The sequence below is a fragment of the Neofelis nebulosa genome, chromosome 16 (assembly GCF_028018385.1).
Source record: "Neofelis nebulosa isolate mNeoNeb1 chromosome 16, mNeoNeb1.pri, whole genome shotgun sequence".
NCBI lineage: Eukaryota > Metazoa > Chordata > Mammalia > Carnivora > Felidae > Neofelis > Neofelis nebulosa.
Genome location: NC_080797.1, coordinates 37133528 through 37159571, shown reverse-complemented (window position 1 = coordinate 37159571; position 26044 = coordinate 37133528). Strand labels below are relative to the sequence as shown.

Genomic DNA, 26044 nt, shown 5'->3' with positions numbered 1-26044 from the left:
TTTGTTCGATTTGTTCTTCCATGGTGGGGAGGGATGTCTCAGGCCAGGGAATGACTGCAGCCCTACTTGGTGTCCTTTCTAGTGGGTTAAGCCCCTCCCTGTCTTCTTATATTCAGGAAGCTGATAAGGTTCTAGATTAAACTGAATTTCCTCCTGAGGTTACTAAGCAGGATGCAGGAGTCTCATGGTCTAATCTGATCCATCCAGCCTCTAATCTTGCCCATTTAGCTCTGTCTACACAGAGAATTCTGGGTGAGATGGCCTGGAGAAAATGGTAAGGAGCCCTCAGCTGGACAAGGAAGCAAGAGCAATTGATAAGAGAGAGAGGAGAGCACTTGGGCTCCATGGTGTTCATTATATCTTTATTACACAAGTATAAATGAGACCAACTTATTTTAGATGGTAGAGAGACACAATTAGTCTTCTCTTTCAGAAGAAACACTAAATGGTCACTCTAATAGGGTATATATAGACTGGAGGTAGGGAGAACATTATAAAAAGAACACCTATTAAAAACACCATAAGAAATGGTCAGTGCTTAAACTAACCAATTCCTTGCTAATAGAGATGGACAGGATAAATTTTGTGAATGAGTAGATTTTGGTGAGTGAACGAATGTTGGAGAATGAATGAAAGTACTTTAACTCCCAGACTTCTACCTTAAGAAACTAACTAGATGAGTGGTATAATGGTCAATATAGGGAATATAGAAGGAAGAGCAGGATAGATGAGTGAAGAGTAAATCCCTTTTGGATATGGCTGTTGCACATCTAGGATATTGATATCTGACTAATAGGCATATGGTCACATTGAAGTTCCAAACTAGCAATGTAGTTCAGGAGTTAGCAAGCAGAGAAAAGGTATCAGAAGATGGAACCTAAGGGAATGGTCAGATATGGAGGAAATAAGGAAATATTATGAATGTAAATTAGGTTTAAGAAGTGAATAGGCATAGATGTCAGGTGATGTAGACAGATTATAAGACATAAGAAGGAATCTGAAAATTAAAAGGTCAGCATTGACATTGTGGGGCAAATTGGTGGGTAGCACAGTTAATGGGAAGGTGCTGGTAGGAAGGTCTTTAATTTTTAATTTAAGGATGCAGAGGTTTGAGCATATATAAATACTAAGAGAAAAAAATCAATAGGGAGAAGTTGAAGATTCAAGAAAGAACTAAAATAAAGGAACAAGGTTCTAGAAGAAATGAAATCAAGGTCACAGGTGATAGTGGTCACAAGTATAAGTGTTGATTATCCTTGAACAAGAGAGATTGACACATTTTTTTCTGTAACTGAAAGGAAAGAAAAAGGAGAGCTATAGATGCAATTAAGGTTATACAGGTAAAAGGATGTTAAGTAGCTCCTACCTGATGATTTTTGTTTTCAGTGAAGAAGGTCATTTACTGAGAGGGGAGGGGATAGATTAGGAAATATGCTAGGTTCTCAGTGATGTTTAGATTTAGCCTAACTTGCATAACTATTTGCTGTCATTTTATAGTCCTATGTGCTTCCTATAGTCCATTTTAAAGAGTGTGCTTCACTTCACAGTGAAGCACTTCACTGTGCTTCAGTCTTGGATCATCTCAGGTTCTCAAGAGTGAGGATGCTGAGAAATTTGAGGAACTCTTTTTGTCTCAATATAGGGCTCAAGTCAGCTAGTCCTTTCCTTTTTGCTTTTTATTCATTTCAACTTAAAAATGTAATGATGTTTGGGGCAAGTGGATACGGTGCCAATAATCTTTACCAGGAATGATAAGGGTTTCTGTAATGTAAAATTTTGTTGCTAGTAGTTACTTGGTTTTAACTTTGAGGAGCACCTCCTACCATAGCCTCTTTTTTCTATCTCATTTGAATGCCTGATCTCAGCTGTCAGGTACCTGAGATATCTCCAGTACCTTAAAAAAAGAGTGGGCTGGCTTACATTCCCCAAGAAGGAACACAAGTGGTAAATGTGAATAAACAGGCTATATAAGAATTTAGGTAAATATGATTAATCCAAAATAGTTAAGAATTTTAAGTTTTCTGACATTTTGTGTTATAGTTTATTAAAATATTACTTAACATCACTATCAAAGAATATTTAGCAGAGTGAAACATGGGTGTGAGCCTTTTATGGGATGGTTCTCAAAAGTGTGGTTCTCAGACCCATAGATGCATTGGCATCATCTATGGGCTTGTTAGAAATGTGAGTTCATGAGCTATGACCTGCTGAATCGGCATCTCTGGGAATGAGGCCCAGGAAACTTTTTTTTTTTAAATATTTATTTATTTTTGAGAGGGAGAGTGAGCAAGCACGAGTGGGGGAAGGGCAGAGAGAGAAGGGGGCAGGATCCAAAGGTGGCTTTGCACTGACAGCAGCAAGTCTGAGGTGGAGCCCAAACTCACAAACTATGAGATCATGACCTGAGCCAAAGTTGGATGCTCACCTGACTGAGCCAGGCATCCCAGGAAACTTTTAATAAGCTTTCCATGTGATTCTTATTTCATATGAAAGTTTGAGAACCCCTATAAGATCATAGTTATTTATCTTTATGATACAGGAAATGATGGCAATATGTTGGTAAAAGAGACCTCATTCGTCATAAAAATTGTGCGCTCAGATCTGGTTTGAAAAAATCTGTTAGGGGCACCTGGGGGGGCTCAGTTGGTTGAGTGGCCAACTTTTACTTTCTGCTCAGGTCATAATCTCATGGTTTGTGGGATTGAGCCCTGCATCAAGGAGGGGCAGAGAGAGAGGGGGAGAGAGAGAATCCCAAGCAGGGTTCGTGCCATCAGCGTAGAGCCTGACCTGGCATTGAGTCTCACAAAACAATCTCACGAACCGTGAGATCATGACCTGAGCTGAAATCAAGAGTTGAACGCTCAACCGACTGAGCCACCCAGGTGTCCCTGTAATGTGTTTTGTATAGCTAGTGTCTTCAAGCCAGAATTGATCAAGGTTTATCATTAAGTTAGAACAGCTCATTCCTTCTTTCCCCAACAAGTATTTAATCTAGCAGGGGTTTTTTGTTTGTTTATATTGAGAGAGAGCACAAGTGGGGGGTGCAGAGAGAGAGCAAGAGAGAGAATATGAAACAGGCTGCACACTGTCAGCACAGAACCTGAGGTGGGGCTCGAATTCATGAACTGTGAGATCATGACTAAGCCAAAGTTGGATGCTTAATGGACTGAACCACCCACATGCCCCTAACCTAGCAGGTTTTAGCAACTGTTGTTTGCCAAGAAATAAAAGGAATATTTAGTTAAGGAGTCAAATCCAAAAATACAGTAGTAGTCTAAAAAGAAAACCTTAGGGGAGCCTGGGTGGCTCAGTTGGTTGAGAGCATCGGACTTTGGCTCAGGTCACGATCTCGCGGTCTGTGGGTTCGAGCCCTGCGTCGGGCTCTATGCTGACAGCTCAGAGCCTGGAGCCTGCTTCGGATTCTGTGTCTCCCTCTCTCTCTGCCCCTCCCCCGCTCATGCTCTGTTTCTCTCTCTCTCTTTCTCTGTCAAAAATAAACATTAAAAAAAATTTTTTTTAAAGAAAACCTTAAGTCTTTGTAAACTGGAGTAGTCAAAAGAGGTTTAATCTGGATGTGTGACCATTAAGAGTAGAACTAAGATAGCAGATGTTAAAATTCCTTTAACTCCTAAACTTGTGCTTGACTGTTTAGATTTAATTAGGAAGCCACTACTGTTACTTATAAAAATAAGTTGTTTTTTTGTTTTACAGTGGACAAATCAAACTCGCAGATTTTGGACTTGCTCGACTCTATAACTCTGAAGAGAGGTGAGGCATTCATCATTGCAAGTTGCAGTAACTTTCAGAATTCCCTAAGTTTCTAAATATGTTACCACCTAGATTTTAGATAGTAGATTCTGTCTAAATTCTTGAATCAGCCTCAGACTGAAATAAATCAACCCAAATTAGAATGGAAGTTATTTTTTCATCTCTTACTCCTGTCCGGTTTACTTTTGAACTATTAGATTGTTAGGGAGCTGTTTTGACAATCCCATTTTCATTTGGCAGCTATTCCTCTTTGCATTTAATTTTACAAGTATTTTTTCATCAGAAGCCGTTGTAAATTTATGTCATGGTTACTTTTTACATTTCAGTCGCCCTTATACAAACAAAGTCATCACCCTGTGGTACCGACCTCCAGAACTTCTGCTGGGAGAGGAGCGTTACACACCAGCTATTGATGTTTGGAGCTGTGGGTAAGCCTCTCTGCTTTTTCTTTTGTTTATAATTTATGTATTATTGAACTGGTATCTGTTTTCTCTCTACATTGGCTTTTGTAGCTTTTCTTTAAGTTTGAAAGGATGGGTATAAACTTTTAGCTAGACAGGGAAATCTGTTGAATGTTTCCTAATCTTCTTTAAATTTTTATTTAGATATTCATTTATTTTTGGAGACAACATGTTTTTGTTTTTGTTTTTTTTAATTTTTATTTATTTATTTTTGATAGAGAGGGGGAGGGAGAAAGGGAGCAAGCAGGGGAGGGGCAGAGAGACAGAGACACACAGAATCTGAAGCACGCTCCAGGCTCTGAGCTGTCAGCACAGAGCCCATCACGGGGCTTGAACCCACAAACTGAGATCATGACCTGAGCCAAAGTCGGATGCTTAACCAGCTGAGCTACCCAGGTGCCCTGAGACACGTTTTTTAAAACATTTCCTCAAAACGTCTTTTTTTTTTTTTTTTTAACATCATTTGAATTCAGATCCAAATACATTCAAATAAAGTCCATAGATTGCAGTTGATTATCTCAAGTCTTTTATTTATTATTTTTTTTTTTTATTTTTTATTTTTTTTGGGACAGAGAGAGACAGAGCATGAACGGGGGAGGGGCAGAGAGAGAGGGAGACACAGAATCGGAAACAGGCTCCAGGCTCTGAGCCATCAGCCCAGAGCCTGACGTGGGGCTCGAACTCACGGACCGTGAGATCGTGACCTGGCTGAAGTCGGACGCTTAACCGATTGCGCCACCCAGGCGCCCCTCTCAAGTCTTTTAATTGTAGCTTCTCCTTCCATTTCTCTTGAGGTCCCCGCCACCCTCCCCCCACCCCCAGTAATTTCCTTAGTAGAAACTGTGTCATTTTTGTCTGTTCCCACAGTCTGAATTTTGTTGATTGCATCTTTACTGTGTTTTTTGTTGTTTTAGCATGGTTTTCTATCCCTTTTATTTCCTGTAAATTGTAGGTGAATTTATGTTTGATTTCCAGTTATCCACTGACCCTGAAATTACTTCACAGGTGGTTTTGAGTACCTCTGGAAGTTTATAGTTAACAATACATCAAAGTTGGGGGTAGGTGGCAATAGGAGCCTCTGCCCAGAGTATAGTCAAGAACTAGGTATGTTATCTGTAGACAAGTTAAAAGCAATAAAACAATAGTTTGCTTTTATTATCATATTATACAGGCAATTCTAAACAATGCTTGATAAAATATTCATCCCTAACAGGGCAGATTTACACATACACACACGTGCACGCGCACACACACACACACACGCCCCACTTTACATAATATACAATAATCTCTTTTTGAAATGTCAGCTATTAATGATCCACCTTCATTTATTCATTTGTGGTTGTTTGTGATGGTGATATTCTAATTATATTATTCCTGCCTGGAATAAAGATAACATTTACTAACCCTAGGTACGAGTCACATAGAAAAAGTTAGAGATAAAGCTTTAATTCTCTCGTTTTACTCACCAGTTTTCAGTGTGATGAGGTAGTTTCCTAGTATCCTTCAAAGATGACCAAAGAGAGGGTCTGGGGTGGGTTTTTTTTGTTTGTTTGTTTCTGTTTTTTAGTTTCATTATGAACTCATGGATTTAAACATGTTTTATATGTTTTAATCCATTACGGTTATCATCTTATTCCTATTCACATTTTTCAATCTTTGACCAGTGGGAGGGAGTTAGTGGGTCCTTTCCACACAACTATAGTGTTTGATAGCCTTCCTTGTTTGCTGGTTCCAGGCTCATCCTATTCATTTCCTGCCCTAGACCTGAAATCAGCCATTCCTTTTAGTGGAAAATAATACTTAGAGACGATAGTCTGTGTATTATGAACATAGACATTTTAAATGGGCCATGTTAGTTGTTTCTGATACTGTATGACTTATGCATATACACTCTGTCCTTGACCTCCATACCTTAGGATTCTGACATATACTTGCCAGTGGAGCTTATCACTTTTTCCCATTCATTCCCTCCTCTATTAATGTTAGTCTTTAAAACTACGGGGGTTTTATTTCAAAATTCAAACGGGTCAAAGAAAAGGAGAGCATAATTTCATTGGTAGCCTCCCCAATTGAAATGAAGCTTTAGTTAAATTTTACTGATTGAAGCTGGGTATGTTTGTGTTCTGGACTATTTGCTTTAACAGTATTAGCGTTTAAATTGTCACAACTAGGCTCTAAAGTTAACGCCCCATTAAGATACACAGGGAACGTTCATAGCTCTGTTGGTACTATTATTTCAGTGTGTGCAACCTGCCACCTCAGTGTAGTAGCAAAGTATTGATTACATAATAATATCTTCCCCACCAAAGAACTAGAACTGAAATAAAACACTAAAACACAACTTGGAAATTAAAATTATAGAAGATTAGGCTTTAAATAAAGCCCAGGAACTTCATTGAATTGAGATTTTGCTAGACTCTTGATGTGAGCTTGCTACTTTGGTGATTCGTGGAATTCTCTCTGAAGGAGAAACTAGAAAGACTGGTACAACGAATTATGTCTAGATTCTGAAAACCCACCTGGGTTGGTTGGTTTGTTTTTCTTTCTGCTTATTTTATCAGTTGTGACAACACTGTATTTGGAATTTGATTTAGCAGTTTATGTTGGAAACAATTAAACTTGACTTTTACTTTTCTATTTCTGGATAAGATTTGAGTGAATATGGAAGTGAGAATTTGTCATTTGAGGTTAACAAATGCTAATAGAAAGGTGCTAATAACTTTAAAAACTAGCTTTGTTTTGCTTCTCAAATTTAGTCAAGCTAAAGAATTTCAAAGTAAAACTATAAATACTGCTTTTGTATTAGCAAATCTAATTTCAAATCATAGGCCAGAGAAGAGATTCTTTGTCCATTTGTTTTCTTTTCAAAAAATAAAATATTTTAGGCATACAAAAAAGTACAGAGTAGTCATGTAATTTTTTACATTTGTTTTAAATTTATCTTGATATGGGGGGAGGGGTTAAATAGGTGATTGAAATTAAGGAGTGCACTTGTGATAAGCACTGGGTGATGTATGGAACTGTTGAATTACTATATTGTACACCAGAAACTAGTATAATAACACTGTATGTTAACTAACTGGAATTAAAATTAAAACTGACTAAATTAAATAAATAGATTTATTTTGATATAATTTCAAATATACAAAAGAGTTACTAGAAAGGACAAAGAACGTTAGTATAGCTTTTATCCATATTCACTAAAATTTGTTAATCTTTCAATTGAGGTATGCAATAAGCTGCATATGTTTAAAATGTACAATTGAAGTTTTGACATATTGTATACACTAGTGAAACCATCACCACAACCAAGACAAAAGTTTCCATGTGTTCCTTTGTAATCTCTCTCTTCTGTCCCACACTATCCTAGGCAACAACTGTTCTGCTTTCTATCACTATAGATTGATTTCCATTTCTGGAATTTTATACAAATGGAATCATACAGTATATGTTCTTTTTTCCCTTTTGCATCTTTTACTCAGCATAATTATTTTGAGATTTATTCATGTTAGATTCACTAAAATTTAGCATCTTGCCACATTTGCTTTTTATATTCATATGTTTATGTATGTGTATTTATATCATACAACATAAAGTATACAAATAGAATAAAATTGTGTATATGCACACATCTTTTTTCCACAACTATTGAAAGTAGTTGTACCTGTCATCCTCCTTACCATTTAATATTTAATGTAGATTTCTTTTTCTTTTAATGCGTATTCATTTTTGAGAGAGAGAGAGCATGTGCGGAGAGGGACAGAGAGGTAGACATAGAGTCTGAAGCAGGCTCCAGGCTTTGAGCTGTCAGCATAGAGCCCAATGTGGGGCTTGAACTCACGAAGTGTGAGATCATGACCTGAGTTGAAGTCGGATGCTTAACCGACTGAGCCACCCAGGCGCCTCTTTAATGTACATTTCTTTTTTTTTTTTTTTTTTTTTTTTTTTTATTTTTGGGACAGAGAGAGACATAGCATGAACGGGGGAGGGGCAGAGAGAGAGGGAGACACAGAATCGGAAACAGGCTCCAGGCTCTGAGCCATCAGCCCAGAGCCTGACGCGGGGCTCGAACTCACGGACCGCGAGATCGTGACCTGGCTGAAGTCGGATGCTTAACCGACTGCGCCACCCAGGCGCCCCCTAATGTACATTTCTTAAGAACAAAGATATTCTTATATCAAATCACAGTAGCATAATCAAATTCAGGAAATTTAACAATGATACACTATATTTTAAAGTAGTTTAGCTTACATTCCATGTTCTTACTTTTTCAGTACCCTAATAACATCCTGGAAACAATACCTCACCTGATAAAGGATTTGATCCAGTATCATGTATTACATTTAGTTCTCATTCTTTACTCTGAAATAGTTCCTTAACCTTTGTCTTTCATGTATATACATAAATTTTTTTTAATGTTTTATTTATTTTTTGAGAGAGAGAGAGAGACAGAGTGTGAGTGGGGGAGGAGCAGAGAGAGAGAGACACACACACACACACACACACACACACACACACACACACACACGGAATCCTAAGCAGGCTCTAGGCTCCAAGCTGTCAGCACAGAGCCTGATGTGGGGCTCGAACCGACAAACTGTGAGATCATGACCTGAGTCAAAGTTGGATGTTTAACCAACTTGAGATTCGATATATTTTTTTAATGTTTGTTTATTTATTTAATGTTTATTTATTTTTGAGAGAGGGAGAGAACATGAGTGGGGGAGGGGCAGAGAGAGAAGGAGACAGAGGATCCAAAATGGGCTCTGTGCTGAGGGCAGAAAGCCCAGTCCAGGGCTCAAATTCACGAATGAGAGATCATGACCTGAGCCAGAGTCAGATGCTTAACTGACTGAGACTCCCAGATGCTCCGACACTTACATTTTGAAGGACAGACCAGCTACTATATAGGTTCATATTATGAAGTTTTGGCTGGAATATTGCATAAGTGTTCTTTTCAAGGTATCACATTTATACTTAAATGAACCCTGTTTCCTTCTTATTGATGATGTTAATTTTGTTCACTCAGTTAAGGTGTTGTCTTTTTTTTCCCACTAAATAGTTACTAGATTTCCTTTTGTAATTAAGTAATTTGTGGAGACATACCTGGGGACTTTGTAAATATGTATTATTTTGGAAGGCATTTGCAAAATGGAAAAAGCATTTAAGCATAATGTATTTGAAAGTCCTATTGAAACTGATTCTGGGTGATGACAATAAATGCTTCTTTACAAATACAGTGCCAAGAGGGCTATAGTATATTGCACATTCTACAGAGCAAATGAATGGAAAAAGCTGATCTCTTTATAGGAACTGCTGAGCATCCTTGTAAAATTGAAGTGTGGGTTTTTTAGTGTTTATTTCCTTAATTTACAATGGAATTGGTAGAAAAGGACTCTGACTCATTTTCTTTGCTTGTAGACCGTCCTTTATAGATGGTAAAAGTTTGATCGCCTGGCAAATTTAAATTCTTAATACTGTCTATTCTCACTGCAAGAAATATTTTTTTTAATTTATTTTATTTTATTTTATTTTTTAACATTTATTCATCTTTGAGGGACAGAGAGAGACAGAGCATGAGCAGGGAAGGGGCAGAGAGAGGGATACAGAATCTGAAGCAGGCTCCAGGCTCTGAGCTGTCAGCACAGAGCCCGACACGGGGCTCGAACTCACGAACCACGAGATCATGACCTGAGCTGAAGTCGGCTGCTCAACCGACTGAGCCACCCAGGCGCCCCAAGAAATATTTTCTTTTAAAAAATTCAGACACTGCAATTTGGAGCTTATTTACAACATGTAATATCAAATTCTGCCAGATATACTATAAAAATTTTTTGAGACACAATTTAGGCTCCGGGGATTTCTCTCCTGACCTTTCAATTTTACTCTTTCTAGATGCATCCTTGGGGAACTGTTCACAAAGAAGCCTATTTTTCAAGCCAATCTGGAACTGGCTCAGCTAGAACTGATCAGGTACAGCTGTGCATGTGTTCTGAGTGCCCAGGTGTGATAGGTCATTTCATCCTCTAATTTCTAATACTTTTCAGTCATTCTACTAAAAGTTGACTTTATGATTATATCCAAGTATTCTCAAGTCAGTATATATCCAAGTATATTCTCAGTCAGATTTACCACATATTTTATCATGGGCTATATATGTAAAGAAATTATATTCCTCCTTTTTAGGTCTTACTAAGGGTCTTAGTTTTTAGGTTCCCCCTTTTTAGACTTTTTAGGTCTTTGCATATTTTTTATTAGTTCTTCATATAAAAGCATGCCATTTTCAAGGTAGCTGTTTCATTCTTAGGTTAGATTAAGATGAGCTGTATTCAGCAAACATTTATTAAGCCTGTTCCATAACAAATTCCTTTTTTTGTTAAACTTTAAGGTTTAGAGATAAGTAAGATAGGTCCCTGCTTTCAGAGAGCTCAAAGTTTAGTAAGTGATACAGCATGTAAACAGGTAATTATAAAATAGAACCTAAACTAGAGGATTTGGGGAAGGACTGGGGTTGTTTTAATCAATATAAGTAAAGAGAAGAATACAACAGGCTAATGTAGACTTCTTTAAACGTGGTGTATAATTCATTTTTGTGCATTAAATTCAATTTTCTATCAAAATTTTTAGGCTCTCTTCTGCTAATTTTCCCTATAGGAACATTATATGACCAGCTCAGCACTTTGAAATTAATACTAACTGAACAGAACATAATTGATAATGAAAACCTTTATGGAGGTTTAAAAACATATTTTACAAAATCAAGTATATGCATCGTTTTGGACTATTTTGCCAGTATTTTCTCTTATTATCTTGTAACCAGCTCTTTTGTCCTATTCCTTCTGTCCTTAAAGCAGTGAGGTCAGGTTTTACCTTTCTGCATGCTCTCTAATTTAATAAGCTAAGATTCCCCAGACCTCGGGAGGTAATAATTTCTGCTTCTGTAATCTCCAGAATTCACAATGCTGACTCATTTACTTCTTGTTTTGGCTTTTTGCTTTGTTTTCAGTCGACTCTGTGGTAGCCCTTGTCCAGCTGTGTGGCCTGATGTTATCAAGCTGCCCTACTTCAATACCATGAAACCGAAGAAGCAATATAGAAGGCGTCTGCGAGAAGAATTCTCTTTGTGAGTTTGGCAAAAATGTACATCTGGTTTCTGTGTTTGGCTGGAGTTTAGACTTGACTTTCCTAGCTTAGGGAGTTAGTGTTGTCCCAACTTATGGCAGCACACCATAGGAAAACATTTTTTTTTGAACAGTATATGAATTTTATCATAGTTTTGTTGTAATTTTCTTTTATGAAGGCTTTAGATGAAAAAATAAATCATTTTATTGTGAGTAATATATAAATTTTCTCAGAGTCCTTTTGATATTCCCATAATAAAAAGAGAATGGAACTGCTGGCTTCATGTTTTTTACTTGTATTATATATAGCATTGCATAAATCCTCTGTGGGAGCAGATCTGCTTGCTTGTTTAGCCAGCTTTTAGTTCCTTTTCCACAGTTTTACATGGAGGTGGAAATTCAGAGACCTTTGACCTAAGGTTATAGGTTTAAGAACTATGGGGTCATTGTGAACTTGTTCTTTCTTCCTTTCCACAGCATTCCTTCGGCAGCACTTGATTTACTGGACCACATGCTGACACTAGATCCTAGCAAACGTTGCACAGCTGAACAGACTCTACAGAGTGACTTCCTTAAAGATGTTGAGCTCAGCAAAATGGATCCTCCAGAGTAAGTGCTGGTGGCCAAGTAGTGATCCTAAACCCCCCACTAAACCTTAGGAGATGTGTAGCTCAAAATAATAGGTTTTTAGAAGGAACTGCAAATGGCTGAGTCCCAAATGGAGAGGTGCCCTTGAGTATTATGATTGATAAGAGGTTTTATTGCTTAATGTTTTTAAACAAGGAATAAATTTAGATACGATATTTCTAATTTGACTCAAACTATTTATTGCCCTGTACAGCCTCTTTAAAGTATTCCTTCTAGTTTTTGCTCTTACCTGTTCCATTTGCTTGAATCCCCCATGTCTGTGGTGACCATGTATATCCCACACTTGGCAAGGGCAGTTCTAATTTTAAATAGCTTGTTACTATTGGGTCATATGTCCTGAATTATTTGATGTTGAAAATATCTTTGAACGTTGTCTCTCTTTCATCAGAATCTTATGCATTTTCTGTATTCTATAGGATCTTCTGAAGTTTTACTCTCATGTTTCACATTTGGCCAATAATGTGACATTGTATCACTGACAGCATTATAGTTTTAATGTCAGAGTTTTTGGGTATTTTTTTCTTACATAGAGAAACTATGTATCTTAAATACACAGTATTTAAAGACGAGTGGGTAGTAACCACAAATCTGATTGTTCCAAAGAAATGTCCAAACTCATTTACTGCACTAGAATTTTGATACGTTGAATTTTGGCTTGAAATACTTAAGCTTTTTACTAAAATTTGGGAGCTCTTATTATAGAGAGATTTTGGCTCTGGTAGTCTTTATTATAATAAGATTTTACTTTCCGGGACTGTTTGCATTATTGAGTATGAGGAAATGTGAAAATATATTAAATATATTAAAATATACTAATAAACTCCACAAATGAAAATACTGAGTCATGGAAATTCCATGGGTAGAAAGAAGAAAGAACCTATTTTTTGGTCCTCAAAGACCAAATAACCCATAAATTGATTTTACACAAAAGTGATTTAATTATACACTGCTTAAGTGGTTCACCACCTTGCCTGGACTTTAGTAGATATTAATAGGCTAGTCATCTCTGTCCTATCTATTCCAAACTGAAACTTGACCAATAAAGTTCTTCTTTATTCTTGTTATGCACAGCAAGAACAGTTATAAGACTTAACTCTTTTATTGGAATGTAGGTGTTTATATAGTAGGTGTGACTCTGATATTAGCAAGAGTCTCATTTCTCACTGTAGAAATCTGTTGGTCTTTTATTTCCTCAGACTACCCTATGCCATGATTCCTTTTACATTGCTACTATCTGTTTACTAATATTTCTGGTTATTTTTATGTTATTCTTTCCATTTCCCTCAGCTCTTTGCCTTCCTATTTAAAAAAATTTTTTTAATGTTTTTATTTATTTTTGAGACAGAGAGAGACAGAGCATGAGCAGGGGAAGGGCAGAGAGAGAGGGAGACACAGAATCCAAAGCAGGCTCCAGGCTCTGAGCTATCAGCACAGAGCCTGACGCGAGGCTCGAACTCACGGACTGTGAGATCATGACCTGAGCTGAAGTCGGACGCTTAACCAACTGAGTCACCCAGGCGCCCCTGCCTTCCTATTTTAATCTCTTCTTCCTCCATTCATTCACTGTCATTAGTCCCACACACATTTCCCCTTTGCTTTGTCTTTTGCAGCCTCCCCCACTGGCAGGATTGCCATGAATTGTGGAGTAAGAAACGGCGACGACAGAGACAAAGTGGTGTTGTGATAGAAGAGCCACCTCCATCCAAAGCCTCACGGAAAGAAACTACCTCAGGGACAAGTGCTGAGCCCGTGAAGAACAGTAGTCCAGCACCGCCTCAGCCTGCTCCTGGCAAGGTGGAACCTGGGACTGGGGATGCAGTAGGTCAGTTCTGGGATGGAGGTTTTGTATTTTTATTAAAGACACTTGGTCCGGTTTTGATGATCAAGTGCAAGGGTGTGTCTGTCTGTCTGAGTTTTTAGCCACTGAAGCAATAAAGAAATGTCCCATCATTATGGGGAGGAGATAAACCCAAGTTTGTATATGGGGTTTAGAAAGTCTACAATGGATTATTTTTCTTTCCAGAAAGAGGGAATACTATATCTCAATTAGAAGTCAGGTAAAGTTAGGTCAGTAAGTTAGGTAAAGCAAATTTAAGGTTCATTTACCCATGGTTTTCTAACATTTAATTTGGAGCCCTGTTTATGTTTCATTTGAAAAGACCTTCTTAGAGTCTGATCATTTAATCTTTATTTATTTTCGAGAAAGAGAGAGAGAGACAGAATGTGAGGTGGGGGAGGAACAGAGAGAGGGAGACACAGAATCCGAAGCAGGGTCCAGGCTCTGAGCTATCAGCACGGAGCCCGACATGGGGCTCCAACTCACAAACCGCAAGGTCGTGACTTGAGCCAAAGTCGGACACTTAACTGACTGAGCCACCTAGGTGCCCCAGAATCTGATCATTTAAACCACAATTGTCGTTAAATGTAGTTAGTTCCATAGATGGAACTGATCTATGGAACATATTTGATCTAAATATATCCAAAACTGTGTAATAGTGAACAATTATAATAAAGTAGTTTTGTGGTACCGTCGATTTTTCTGAACTACAGGTATTCTTTCTGAGACTCACTTGCCCTTCCCTGTTCACCTACAACAGTGGTTTTCAACACTGGCTGCACTTTAGAATCATGTAGGAAGCTTTAAAAATAAACACTCCTGGGGCGCCTGGGTGGCTCAGTCGGTTAAGCGGCCGACTTCAGCTCAGGTCATGATCTTTCAGTCCGTGAGTTCGAGCCCCACGTTGGGCTCTGTGCTGACAGCTCAGAGCCTGGAGCCTGTTTCGGATTCTGTGTCTCCCTCTCTCTGACCCTCCCCTGTTCATGCTCTGTCTCTCCCTGTCTCAAAAATAAATAAAACGTTAAAAAAAATTAAAAAAAAAATAAAAATAAAAATAAACACTCCTGAACAATTAATTGCCAGATATCTGGGAATGGGAACTGAAGCACCTGAACTTTACAGTCTCTCCTAGTAATTCTAATGTACAGAAAGGGTTGTAAGTCACTGACATTGAAGAATACAGATAAAATGAAATCACTTTTACTCACTGGGATGTTTTAGTTTGTTCCTGTATTTTTAAGTGAAAATCTAAAGAAAAACTGTCATGACAATGTGAGGCATGAAAAATGAGACATTCAAAATGAAGCTTCATATACTGAATATTGTAATTTGCTCTTGCCAGTTGAAGAAGGCAAAGGTCCTTACCCTGCCTCATCCTCTTATTTTGGCTTCACTGTCTCTCCTGCACAGGCCTCGGTGACATCACACAGCAGTTGAATCAAAGTGAATTGGCAGTGTTACTGAATCTGCTGCAGAGCCAAACCGACCTAAGCATCCCTCAAATGGCACAGCTGCTTAACATCCACTCCAACCCAGAGATGCAGCAGCAGCTGGAGGCCCTGAACCAGTCCATCAGTGCCCTAACGGAAGCCACTTCCCAGCAGCAGGACTCAGAGCCCATGGCCCCAGAGGAGTCTTTGAAGGAGGCACCTCCTGCCCTAGTGGTCCAGCCTTCAGCAGAACAGACAACCTCTGAGGCTTCAAGCACACCAGCTGACATGCAGAATATGTTGGCAGTTCTTTTGAGTCAGCTGATGAAAACCCAGGAGCCAGCAGGCAGCCTGGAGGAAAACAACAGTGACAAGAACAGTGGGCCACAGGGGCCCCGAAGAACTCCCACAATGCCACAGGAGGAGGCAGCAGGTAAACAGACCGGTCATGAATCTCATTGAGCTCAGGTGCTGTTGATCCTCTTAAAAATCTCTTTAACATTTTCTTTTTCACATCAATGGCCTCAGTTTCAGTTTTCTGTAACCTAGTCTACAGGAGAACATAGCACCCAATGATGTATTTCTTGCCCAGCTTCTATTTAAGTCTCAAAGCTTCTCAAAGCACCTTCCATATACTGATGGTTTTTCCATTTTCTAGGAGGTAGGTAAGTAAAGCCTCTGTGTTCTAACTCAAAGAAACCACAATCATAGCTAGTGATACATCTTGAACCACTGTGTGAATAGTGGCCAACTAGTACTAGCACTTGAAAATCTGCGTTCCAAATAAACCATCATCAGATTGCACATAGTCGATTTTACTCTAGTGTAGTGGATACTGGATACCAGTCTTGCCTGAAAGATAATAGTCAAGAAAACTCTAATAAAATGCCATTGTTAATCTCCTGAAGAATAATTTGGAAATCTTGGTAGATAAGTGTAACACCACACATTTCCATTCCAAAAAATAATAGCATATAAAAATGCTTTTTAAAAATCTGTGCTGAAAGACAATTGAATGGACCGCAAATTAGGAAGTGAGCATTACATAAAGAAAAATCTGAACAAAGGAAATAAATATGTTATACCTTGACCTGACATGACCACAGCATGCAATTTTATTAGAGGAAAGAAAAGTTTAAATTTTCTAATTCTGATTTACAGTCTGGTTTGCAAAATGTTTACTTATCTGAAAGTGTTTTCAACTCCTTGGATATTTTCGCTGTCCATGAAGACCCCATGAATTGGGGAATAAGAAGAGACACAAGGGCTGATGAGGTACACTAACCTTCAACTTTAGGTCGTCCTACATTCACATTTCATACAGGATGGTGCAGAAAGTATATGCCTTATTTTCACTGGTATACAAATGCATAAGCTATTTTTCATATGTAAGTCTTTTTAAAACTGGAAGGTAACATAAATAAAATTAACCCCTTTACTTTACAAATAGGGAAACTGCAATCCAGGGAGTTTAAATAAGCCTGCCTATGGTCTCAGCTGAAACCATATTATTGGAAGAGGCAGAATAGAACCTGTGTACTTTTCTTAATATGTTTCTTTTTAATGTGTTTTTTAATTCACTTTGTTACTCTGTCATAACTGATTCCAATTGCTTTTAAGAGACTCTAGGACATGGAATAACAGAGAAAGCCAATCTAGAGTTAAAGCAGGACTCTTTGTCTCATCTCCCACACCCTCTTCTTCTTCCCCACCCCAGCAGAATTCAGCTATAATCAAAATACGTTAAAGAAGTCATTCAAATTAAAAAGTATAGTAATTGAAAGAAATTCACCCAATGATTGAGCCAACAAGGGTGAGATTGGATTTGCTTTTTGGGGAAGAGTAAAAATACCACTCCTAATTATTAGTCACCCCTGGATTATCCAGTTCTATGTCTCCTCTTGTTGCTCCCCGGCTGCCTCACACTTGGCCATTTTATTATTCATTAGCACTTCCACCAGAGGGCAGACTGAATAAGCCAGAGAAGGTGAAAATCTATCACTTTAGCTACTCTTTACTTGTATGGGGAAAGGGTTATGGTTGAAATCTAATGAGTCAATTGAAAATTTTAAGTTATATTTGTACATTTCTTTAATACCTCCCTCCAGTAGTACAGACTGTTAAGAATTGGCAATATTGTTTGCACTAGATCTTACAATAGTGTGATTTTTAAAATGTGATCTTTTAACTCCTTTAAGAAGTTTTATTTACTTCAATAGTCATTTACAGTCTGTCTCCTTTTCTACTTTGAGATAGTTCTCATCCTCTCATACATGTGAATTTGAGCTCAAGAAGTAGTTCTATTGAAATACAGCTTAAGACTAAAAGGCAAAGTTTAAATATGAAAAGTAGTATAGCTGAAAGAGTAAGTTTAGCTTTGATCACTTTTACAGTTAGGCATTTTTAAAGTTGTTTGCCATCAATATTTAAAAAAAAATAACCATAGTGTTTTATTTTATGTATAATCCAAAAATACATTTAAATATAACTGGTACTGAGATATTCTTATGTAGTGAGAAACATACTATTGACAGCAATAAACTCTGAAATCTATAGGAGTTTGTAGTCCAGTTAGCTCTTTTTCAGCATGTCATCTTTCCAGTTGTGAGTTTTCTATAGCTGATTTTTTGTCTTTAAATTAATTTTTACCTACCACCTAGTTAACCAATCTGTCAACAAGCAACTTGGGTGGGTACTGTATACAGGGTGTCCAACTCATCTCAGTTCTGTCCTGGTTTTAAAACTGAAAGTCGGCAACCTGAAAACCCGCTCAGTCCCAGGCAAATTGGGACTGTTGGCCACCCACTTGTATGTTACATATAGCACCTGACCTCATCCTTCCACAACACAATGTTATAATATTATGTTTTCAGACTGCTTTCATCTGCATGCTGAGTAAATACATACTTTACTGATTGTCTTTGCAAAATATAATTGTGGTAAATATACTACCAAACTGCTTTATAACTAAAAACTATTTTGGCTTGTCTGAGTAATGACTTTCATATCACTAGCTCAGATAATAAAGAATTAACTATATGGATATTTAAAAATATGGTTCCATAGGGAACAGAAACATCAGTCATTTGGAAGATATCCCAAAACATGAAACCTTTTCTTCAGCAGAGTAACTCCCAACTCTTAAAAAGCACTGTTCTGATTGTACTTGGTTTTGTATGTTCTCAAACTCACGCCGTTTTACATCCCTACTCTCCTGCCTTGGCAGTAGTTACCATACAGTGATTGCCATGCTTAGGCAAATTTAGCCAGCAGGTGGGGGTGTGTGGGGAGTGGTTCAAGAAAGACAAAAAATCCTTGGAAAGACATAGTGTAGTATAAGTTCAGTACATTTCTAAATACTTAGTTTTGTCACCGTCTCCAAGATAAACATGTTTATTAGCAGCCCATTCTGCATGACATTGCTGTAGTGATTTTTTTCATAGCATGGAAAAAATGCAGGAGGTTGGAAAACAAAATAGAAAATTATGATAGATTACTTTAGTCTTTATAATTATTGTAACAGGAAACTGAATGACAGAATGGTGGTTAATCCCTTTCTTCAGAATGTGATTATGGGGAGAGGGGACTGAAGTTTGGAGAAGCAAGTGTATATTTATACATGACGGTAATGAAAGGTTTTTATTTCATCTCTCTTGTATATTCTTTAAATTCTATTTCAGGTGTTAACCTTATATCATCAAATGTTCTGTAAAATGCATTAGCTAAGTCCATGCAAGGTCTCCTGTTGTACAGCAAGATTTTGTGCTAGAAATGTGACCACAGCATGTGTATTGTTTCCTCTCATCTTCCTTCTTTCTACTTTATTTTCATTAATGTTTTGATCCAACAGCAAAAAGGGGCGGGGAGGCTGCCAACAGCCTACATATTAGAACAGTTCCTTAAGGAAGGAAATGGAGGAAATCTCAGACAAAAATCAGGACAATCATTTGAAACATATGATCTTTTTTACACCAGCTGTTAGATTCAGAATGCAACTGTTTTATTTTAACCACTTGATTTTATTTATAAATTGCAATTTCCTGATCCCAAGATTTTATTCTTTATATATATTTGGTTACTTGTATTGCTATTTGTTTATGTTGGGCAGCGTGTGTGTATGTGTGTGTGTGTTTGTGTTTATAATCACATGTGATTTTTAAGATGGTGTTTAAAAGAAGTAACCCTTCCACAGCATGTCCTCCTCACATTCTTCCACCAGAGAAGAGGCCCCCTGAGCCCCCCGGACCTCCACCGCCGCCACCTCCACCCCCTCTGGTTGAAGGCGATCTTTCCAGCGCCCCCCAGGAGTTGAACCCAGCCGTGACAGCCGCCTTGCTGCAACTTTTATCCCAGCCTGAAGCAGAGCCTCCTGGCCACCTGCCACATGAGCACCAGGCCTTGAGACCAATGGAGTACTCCACCCGACCCCATCCCAACAGGACTTACGGAAACACTGATGGGCCTGAAACAGGGTTCAGTGCCACTGACACTGATGAACGCAACTCTGGTCCAGCTTTGACAGAATCCTTGACCCAGACCCTGGTGAAGAACAGGACCTTCTCAGGCTCTGTGAGCCACCTTGGGGAGTCCAGCAGTTACCAGGGCACAGGGTCAGTGCAGTTCCCAGGGGACCAGGACCTCCGTTTTGCCAGGGTCCCCTTAGCATTACACTCAGTGGTCGGGCAACCATTCCTGAAGGCTGAGGGAAGCAGCAACTCTGTGGTACATGCAGAGACCAAATTGCAGAACTATGGGGAGCTGGGGCCAGGAACCACTGGGGCCAGCAGTTCAGGAACAGGCCTAAACTGGGGGGGCCCAGCTCAGTCTTCTGCTTATGGAAAACTCTATCGGGGACCTACAAGAGTCCCACCAAGAGGGGGAAGAGGGAGAGGAGTTCCTTACTAACCCAGAGACTTCAGTGTCCTGAAAGATTCCTTCCCTATTCATCCTTCCATCCAGTCCTCTGAAACATTAATGAAATCATTTGCCAGAGCGAGGTAATCATCTGCATTTGGCTACCGCAAAGCTGTCTGTTGTATTCCTTGCTCACTTGCTACTAGCAGGCGACTTATAAAATGATATTGGCACCAGTTCCCCCTGGATGGGCTACAGCCAGAACAGTTCAACTCTACCTAGTAGATAATAAGTAGAGAATGTGGAGAGGGTCATTAAATTGAAAAGTAAATGTTTTATTAGTTCATTTGCCTGCACTTCTTGAGCAGAAGAAAAGGAGAACAGTTTCAATTTTGAGATGGCTCAGGAAAGGCTCTCTTTAGGTTTTTTTTAAATTTGGGGATTTTTTTTATGATTCCTTTTGAACTTTTTTTATTTTTTGTTTTTTGCTTTTTTTTTTTTCCGTTTTGTTTTCATTTAAAGATAATAGTGTTCACAAAATTTGAGCTACTCTTAGGCTTTTGCTATAAGGGAAACAGAGTGACTGGCTGATTTAAATAAATGTTTCCTTCCTCTCCACCATCTCACATTTTTGCTTTCAAGTGAAGTTTTTTTCCCCATTGAGCATCTTGAACATACCTTTTTTCCAAATAAATTACTCATCCATGAAGTTTGTTCTGCTTTGACAAAAAGACATGCCCCTCTCCCTGCACAGGACGCAGGTTGTAGAAAGAGGCATTCTTGGGCATGTAGGTAGATTTACCCCATCTCTTCCCTTTTTTACCACATCTTTAAAGAGTTTCTCATTCTCTCTCTCTCTGTCTCTCTCTGTCTCTGTCTCTCTCTCTCTCTCTCTCTGTCTTTTTCTCTTTTTGAGGCATTTGTTTGGAAAAAAATTAATCGTTGAGATGCCCAAGAACCTGGGATAATTCTTTACTTTTTTTTTTGAAATAAACGAAAGGAAATTCAAACTCCTATATGTTCTCTGTAACTTTTCAATTCTAAAATGTTTTGTTTTTTTTTTTTTTAAACCACGTTCTGATGGTGAAGTTGATTTATAAATGCAGGCAGCCTAGGACTTGCTGCTGAGCTGGGGTTAGAGATGATGCCTCCATACCTAGAGGGCTAGTAAGAGCAGTTACCATACTGTTTACACATATATTTTTGTCAAAAAAACAAAAAAAACAAAACCTTTGAAACAGAGCATTGTAATATTGTCAAAAGAAATACATGGAATATACATGGAAATACATGGAAATGTAACTTAGTTTAGGGTGGATATTTTTCTGAAGATCTATCAATATCTGAAACCTTTTTTAAAAAATAATTTTAAAAGAGCAGACCATGAGAAAGAACAGTATTGACATATACACATCTCAGCATGTATATCCTGCCAATTCTTTTAGGGAGTTTCCCTCTGGAGAGATTTGATTTTGGTTTTATTTTTGGTAAAAGGGGTAAATGACTTCATGGCAAGAATTTTGCCTTATTATAAACAGGAAATGGAAAATGGAAAGGCTTTCAGGGTGGGATAACTTGGGAGGCTTCTCATTCTGGCTTCCATTTCTATGTGAATACCAGCATATAAGGTGTTTTAAAAACCTGCACATTCATATAAATTCTCTGCACAGACTTAGGCCTTTGTGAAACATAGATTAGGGCCCCTTTACAAAGAAAAGGCAAACATGCTTCAGCATCTTTGAGAATAGTTTTCAGAACTCAAGTGAAGTTTTGTGTTTCAATGCCAAGTTCTTATATTAAAAAATAAAAACTACTTGTAAGAGAAAGGTGCACTAATAAAAAAAAAAACTTTATAAAGAAATGAAAGAAGAACCCTCTTCAGATACTTACATGAAGACTATTTTCCCCTGTTAATTGAAATAGGTAGATATCCGGTGTGTGTATTTCTTTATTATTCTCTGGGTTTTGGTCTGGCCTTGCCCTCAGGGGCAAACATTGATTAGAAAAAGAACCTTCTAGCCATTTTGGCATTGATGGCTTTTTATACCAGTGTGTCCAATTAGATTTGCTAGGCTCACTGACATGCTATTGGAAAATTCCATTAAAGTTCATCTGAACATTTTGTCTGTTGACTTCTTAGTCCACAGACATGGGCCTTTGTATTTTAGAATATTTGAATTTGAGGCATTGGGCCCCACTCCCATTTTTGATTAAAGAACTTAAGCCTGTGATACTTTCAAAAGTATCTATTCATAGTGAAAATAATTGGTCTCCCATCAAATATGAATAAAATTCTCTCTATATTTTAATTATATTTTGGTTATCAGCAATCATTAATGTTTTTCCTCCCCGCTTCCCACCCCTTATTTTTAATTATGCCAAATATTCTAAATAATATACTTAAGTCTCCCTTCCCCCATCCCTACTACTAGGGAAAGGGGTGAGTGTATGTATGGATGTGTGTATGTGTATGTATGATCCCATCTCACCTCCTATCCCCATTTGGGGAGTCTAGCCTTTACAATGAAACAAGTTTGGTAATTTTGACTATTTCTAAAGGCAGAGGAAAAAAGAAACTCAAATATCCTGGAATCTGTGGAGAAAGAAAAGGTATTTGTTAATTTTTCAGCTATGTTACCTATAAATGTGATAGAAGTAAAGTTTTGGCAGAATTTCAACTTGACTTAGAAATTTACAAACCCAATTATATTCAAAAGTGGTTTTTGTTTTGTTTTAATTGTACCATGGGAGATAATAAGTCTATTAAATACATTATTTTGAACAGATGAGAAATCTGATTCTGTTCATGATTGAGAGCAAAACTGGTTTGACCATGATCATTTTTGTAGTTTTGAAAACAAATTTGACCCAGTTTCCTTAGTTTTTTTTCAACTGTCCATAGGGATGATAAGGATTGGAAAATGACATCAAATCTATACATTTGAAAGCAGGGCAGTAGCACAAATTTGTAAGTAGGATTTTTTTTGTTAGCTTATGCCATAGACATCACCCAGCCAGTGTGTGTGTGTGTGTGTGTGTGTGTGTGTGTGTGTGTGTGTGTGTGTAATATGCATATATAGTTACAGTACTAAAATGGTTACCAGCAGGTTTTGAGAGAGAATGCTGCACCAGAAAAGTGTCAGTTGCCACCTCATTCTCCCTGATTTAGGTTCCTGACACTGTATTCCTTCTCTCTCTTGTTTTTGCCCCACATCGGGTGTATCTTGTCTATGTACAGATATTTTGTAATATATTAAATTTTTTTCTTTCAGTTTATAAAAATGGAAAGTGGAGATTGGAAAATTAAATATTTCCTGTTACTATACCACTTTTGCTCCATTGCATTTACTTCTTAACCTGTAGCCTCTGAGCAGATCTAATTGTGTACAAAGAGCTTTTTCCTTTACTTTATCTTAGGAGTGCTTTGTCTCAGAATCTCTGTAGTTTCATAAAATACAAAAAAAAAAAAAAAAAAAAAAGGTTCTCAGGGTTTGAAGAGGTGCTTCAAAACACTAGACTAGGAATTAGAGAAGAAAATAAGTTGGGGAAAACTGTAAGATGTGATTTTTTTTTTTTTTAAGTAGAAATAGTTACACAAATGATGGTGCCAGGCCATCAAAAGAGTTGTCTTGTGTACCCTGGCTCCTCCTGAAAGGAGAGGTAATGGGTTTGAGCTCAACTTGTCAATGGAAGTTGGTAAGAGGCTGTTTAGACCAAAGAATAATCTCTTAAAACCATAACCACCCCAACCAGTTCCTATGTTACCATGAGTAGGGTAGGCATGGAGATTAGTGTTCCTAGCTCCGTTGAGATTCCTGATGTGTTGCCAGTCCAGGAAACGAGTCAAAGTTGTTCATAAGGGTAAAATTCTATTATCTCCAAAATCTTTCCTATCTCCACCTGAGGACAGAATTGCTTTCCCTTCTCTTTCACGATTTAGGACACTAAGAACTAAATTTTCCCTTGTGTGTGCTGCAGTCCTGCTAGTCATGACATAAGTAGATAAAAGCAGGTAAAGCCCATTAGAAGACAGAAAAGAAGGGGGGGAGGATATTGGGGTGAGCAATCATACAAGGTTAAAGGGTACACCAGAACAAGGAAATTAGGACGAGGAATTCAAATACTGGTGATGAGGGTGGCCAGCCTGTTTTTGAATCCCCAAAGTTTATGATGTTCCCTTGCCTGTGGGCTGTCCTGTCTTTACCCAGAAGGAGAATGGAGAGCTCAAGATTGTTCCAATTCCTGGAATCCTGTGTTCCTGGTTAGCCTCCAGAGAAAAAGGAATTTGTTTTTGGTCTTTATATATTGCAGATTCATGACTGGGAGTGTGAACTTCAACCTACTAGGGAATATTGTTTCCACTTTATAGCAGTGGCTCTTTTTAATTCTAGGCCTAAAGGCTGAGGACCTAACTAACTTGGACTTTTTTTCTATCATGACCAAGGCAATTTCTAGTTAGAAATCATGCTGTTTCAGTATCTAAATTTCTTAAGCACTATCTTTTCCCAGACAGGTATCCTTAACTGTATGGTAAAGTTAATGCCTTAAGGAAGTTAACAGTTAATGTTTTTGGTGCTGAACTGGGATTTCCTTTGTTATTAAAGATTGCCCCATAGTTTGACTGTGTTTCAGTATGGAGTTACTTCTCTGTTCACAACTTAGTCATCCTGAAGGGCTAGGTGGAATGAAAGTGAGTTCCTCAAGTGAGTAAATGCTCAACTGTTCCAAGGGAAGGGTGGCACTGCTAAGTCTTCTGGTTGTCCTGAGAGGCAAGGTGAGCATTTCTGGACACTTGGTTAATTTTACTGTCCGGGTATGGCATTTCTCATCCATAGGGATAATTTTAGTGTTCCTTATAGCCCTAGGAATACTCTCAAGTGAATATTTACTCCAAACTAGGTTTGAGAGACTTTGGGGGAAGTATGACACCTGAAAGGATTGCTGGGGGGGACTCTACCACTCCTCCCCATATGCAGCCGTTTCTCCATCTCTCCTGTCCACCCAACTTCTTTTCGTTTCCTATTTTTCACTCACTACCCAACTTGCATGCCATGCCGTAAGCCTACAAGAGGTATTGATTGCTTAATCCTGCAAGGTATTTAGAGTTACTGCTGCTTCATAGTTTTGAAGGGTGATGAGAGGCAACTCAGAAGACGTGTTTCTATTACAGATCCTCAAATTACTGAGTGAGAGGTGAAGGAGAAAGCAAAATAATCATACTTTCTTATTGCTAAGGAGATTTTAATTTATTTTGTGCGGGATACAAGAGATTACTGGTCTGGGAAGGGCAGGGAGCCTCAACATTTCACTTCATCCTCTTCCCTCATATCCTGAGACGTGCTTTTGGTGATGACATTTCTGAGCTCAGTTGCAGATGGTGTCTGTGGGAAGTAAAGCTTGGTGAGAAGAAGGCCCTGCTATCCATGAGAAAGCAGATGAGGACTGCTTTGAGGCCCGGTGATTAATCACTAGAATGCCAAAACACTTTGGTCACTGGGTTGCTCTCATATATACCTCAAAAATTAGTGGTTCAAGGTTGAGAGAAAGGGGCTATTAAGTTAGTCTTTAATACTCTCTAGATGGGTGGTTGTTAGTGAAACTTAATATGTAGCCAATAGCCACAGCATACTTCTCTAGAATAAGAGAGTATAGCCATAAAGTATGTTCACTTAGACATAGGTTTCCTAGGACCTGGAAACAGATTTTTAGATGTTTTCCTCTGGCATGGTTGTTAATAGTTACAAAGGAATGAAGGGCATTTTATCCAAGCTAAACCATCTCTGGAGGGAGGTAAGGAGAAACCTTACAAAGGCTACAAGGTAGCAATCAGAGCTAAGTGAAAAGCAAAGCCTGTGGCTTGGAGGCTGTTTTTTTGTTTGTTTTTTGTTTTTTTTTTCTTTAAGGAGCCTATTCTGATGGCTG

The 26044-nt window shown here is 38.2% G+C and overlaps 1 protein-coding gene across 20 annotated transcripts in view; it reads left to right on the top strand.

Annotated features, from left to right (window-relative positions):
• CDK12 (cyclin dependent kinase 12) overlaps window positions 1-26044 on the top strand; it is a 78074-nt gene that overhangs the window by 24694 nt on the left and 27336 nt on the right. For 16 of the 20 annotated variants that reach the window (XR_009255262.1, XR_009255252.1, XR_009255251.1 and 13 more), the window contains exons 7-14: window positions 3712-3768; window positions 4095-4196; window positions 10128-10205; window positions 11239-11355; window positions 11831-11962; window positions 13612-13823; window positions 15249-15701; window positions 19461-19878. Coding sequence is in view for 6 of the 20 variants with exons in the window: in XM_058704903.1 (XP_058560886.1) it covers window positions 3712-3768; window positions 4095-4196; window positions 10128-10205; window positions 11239-11355; window positions 11831-11962; window positions 13612-13823; window positions 15249-15701; window positions 19461-19878 (1569 nt within the window). In the remaining 14 variants the exon portion in view is untranslated. Of the gene's footprint in view, window positions 1-3711; window positions 3769-4094; window positions 4197-10127; window positions 10206-11238; window positions 11356-11830; window positions 11963-13611; window positions 13824-15248; window positions 15702-19460; window positions 23448-26044 lie in introns of those variants that run through there. The other 4 variants (XM_058704900.1, XM_058704899.1, XM_058704901.1 and 1 more) reach the window with 3 other exon arrangements.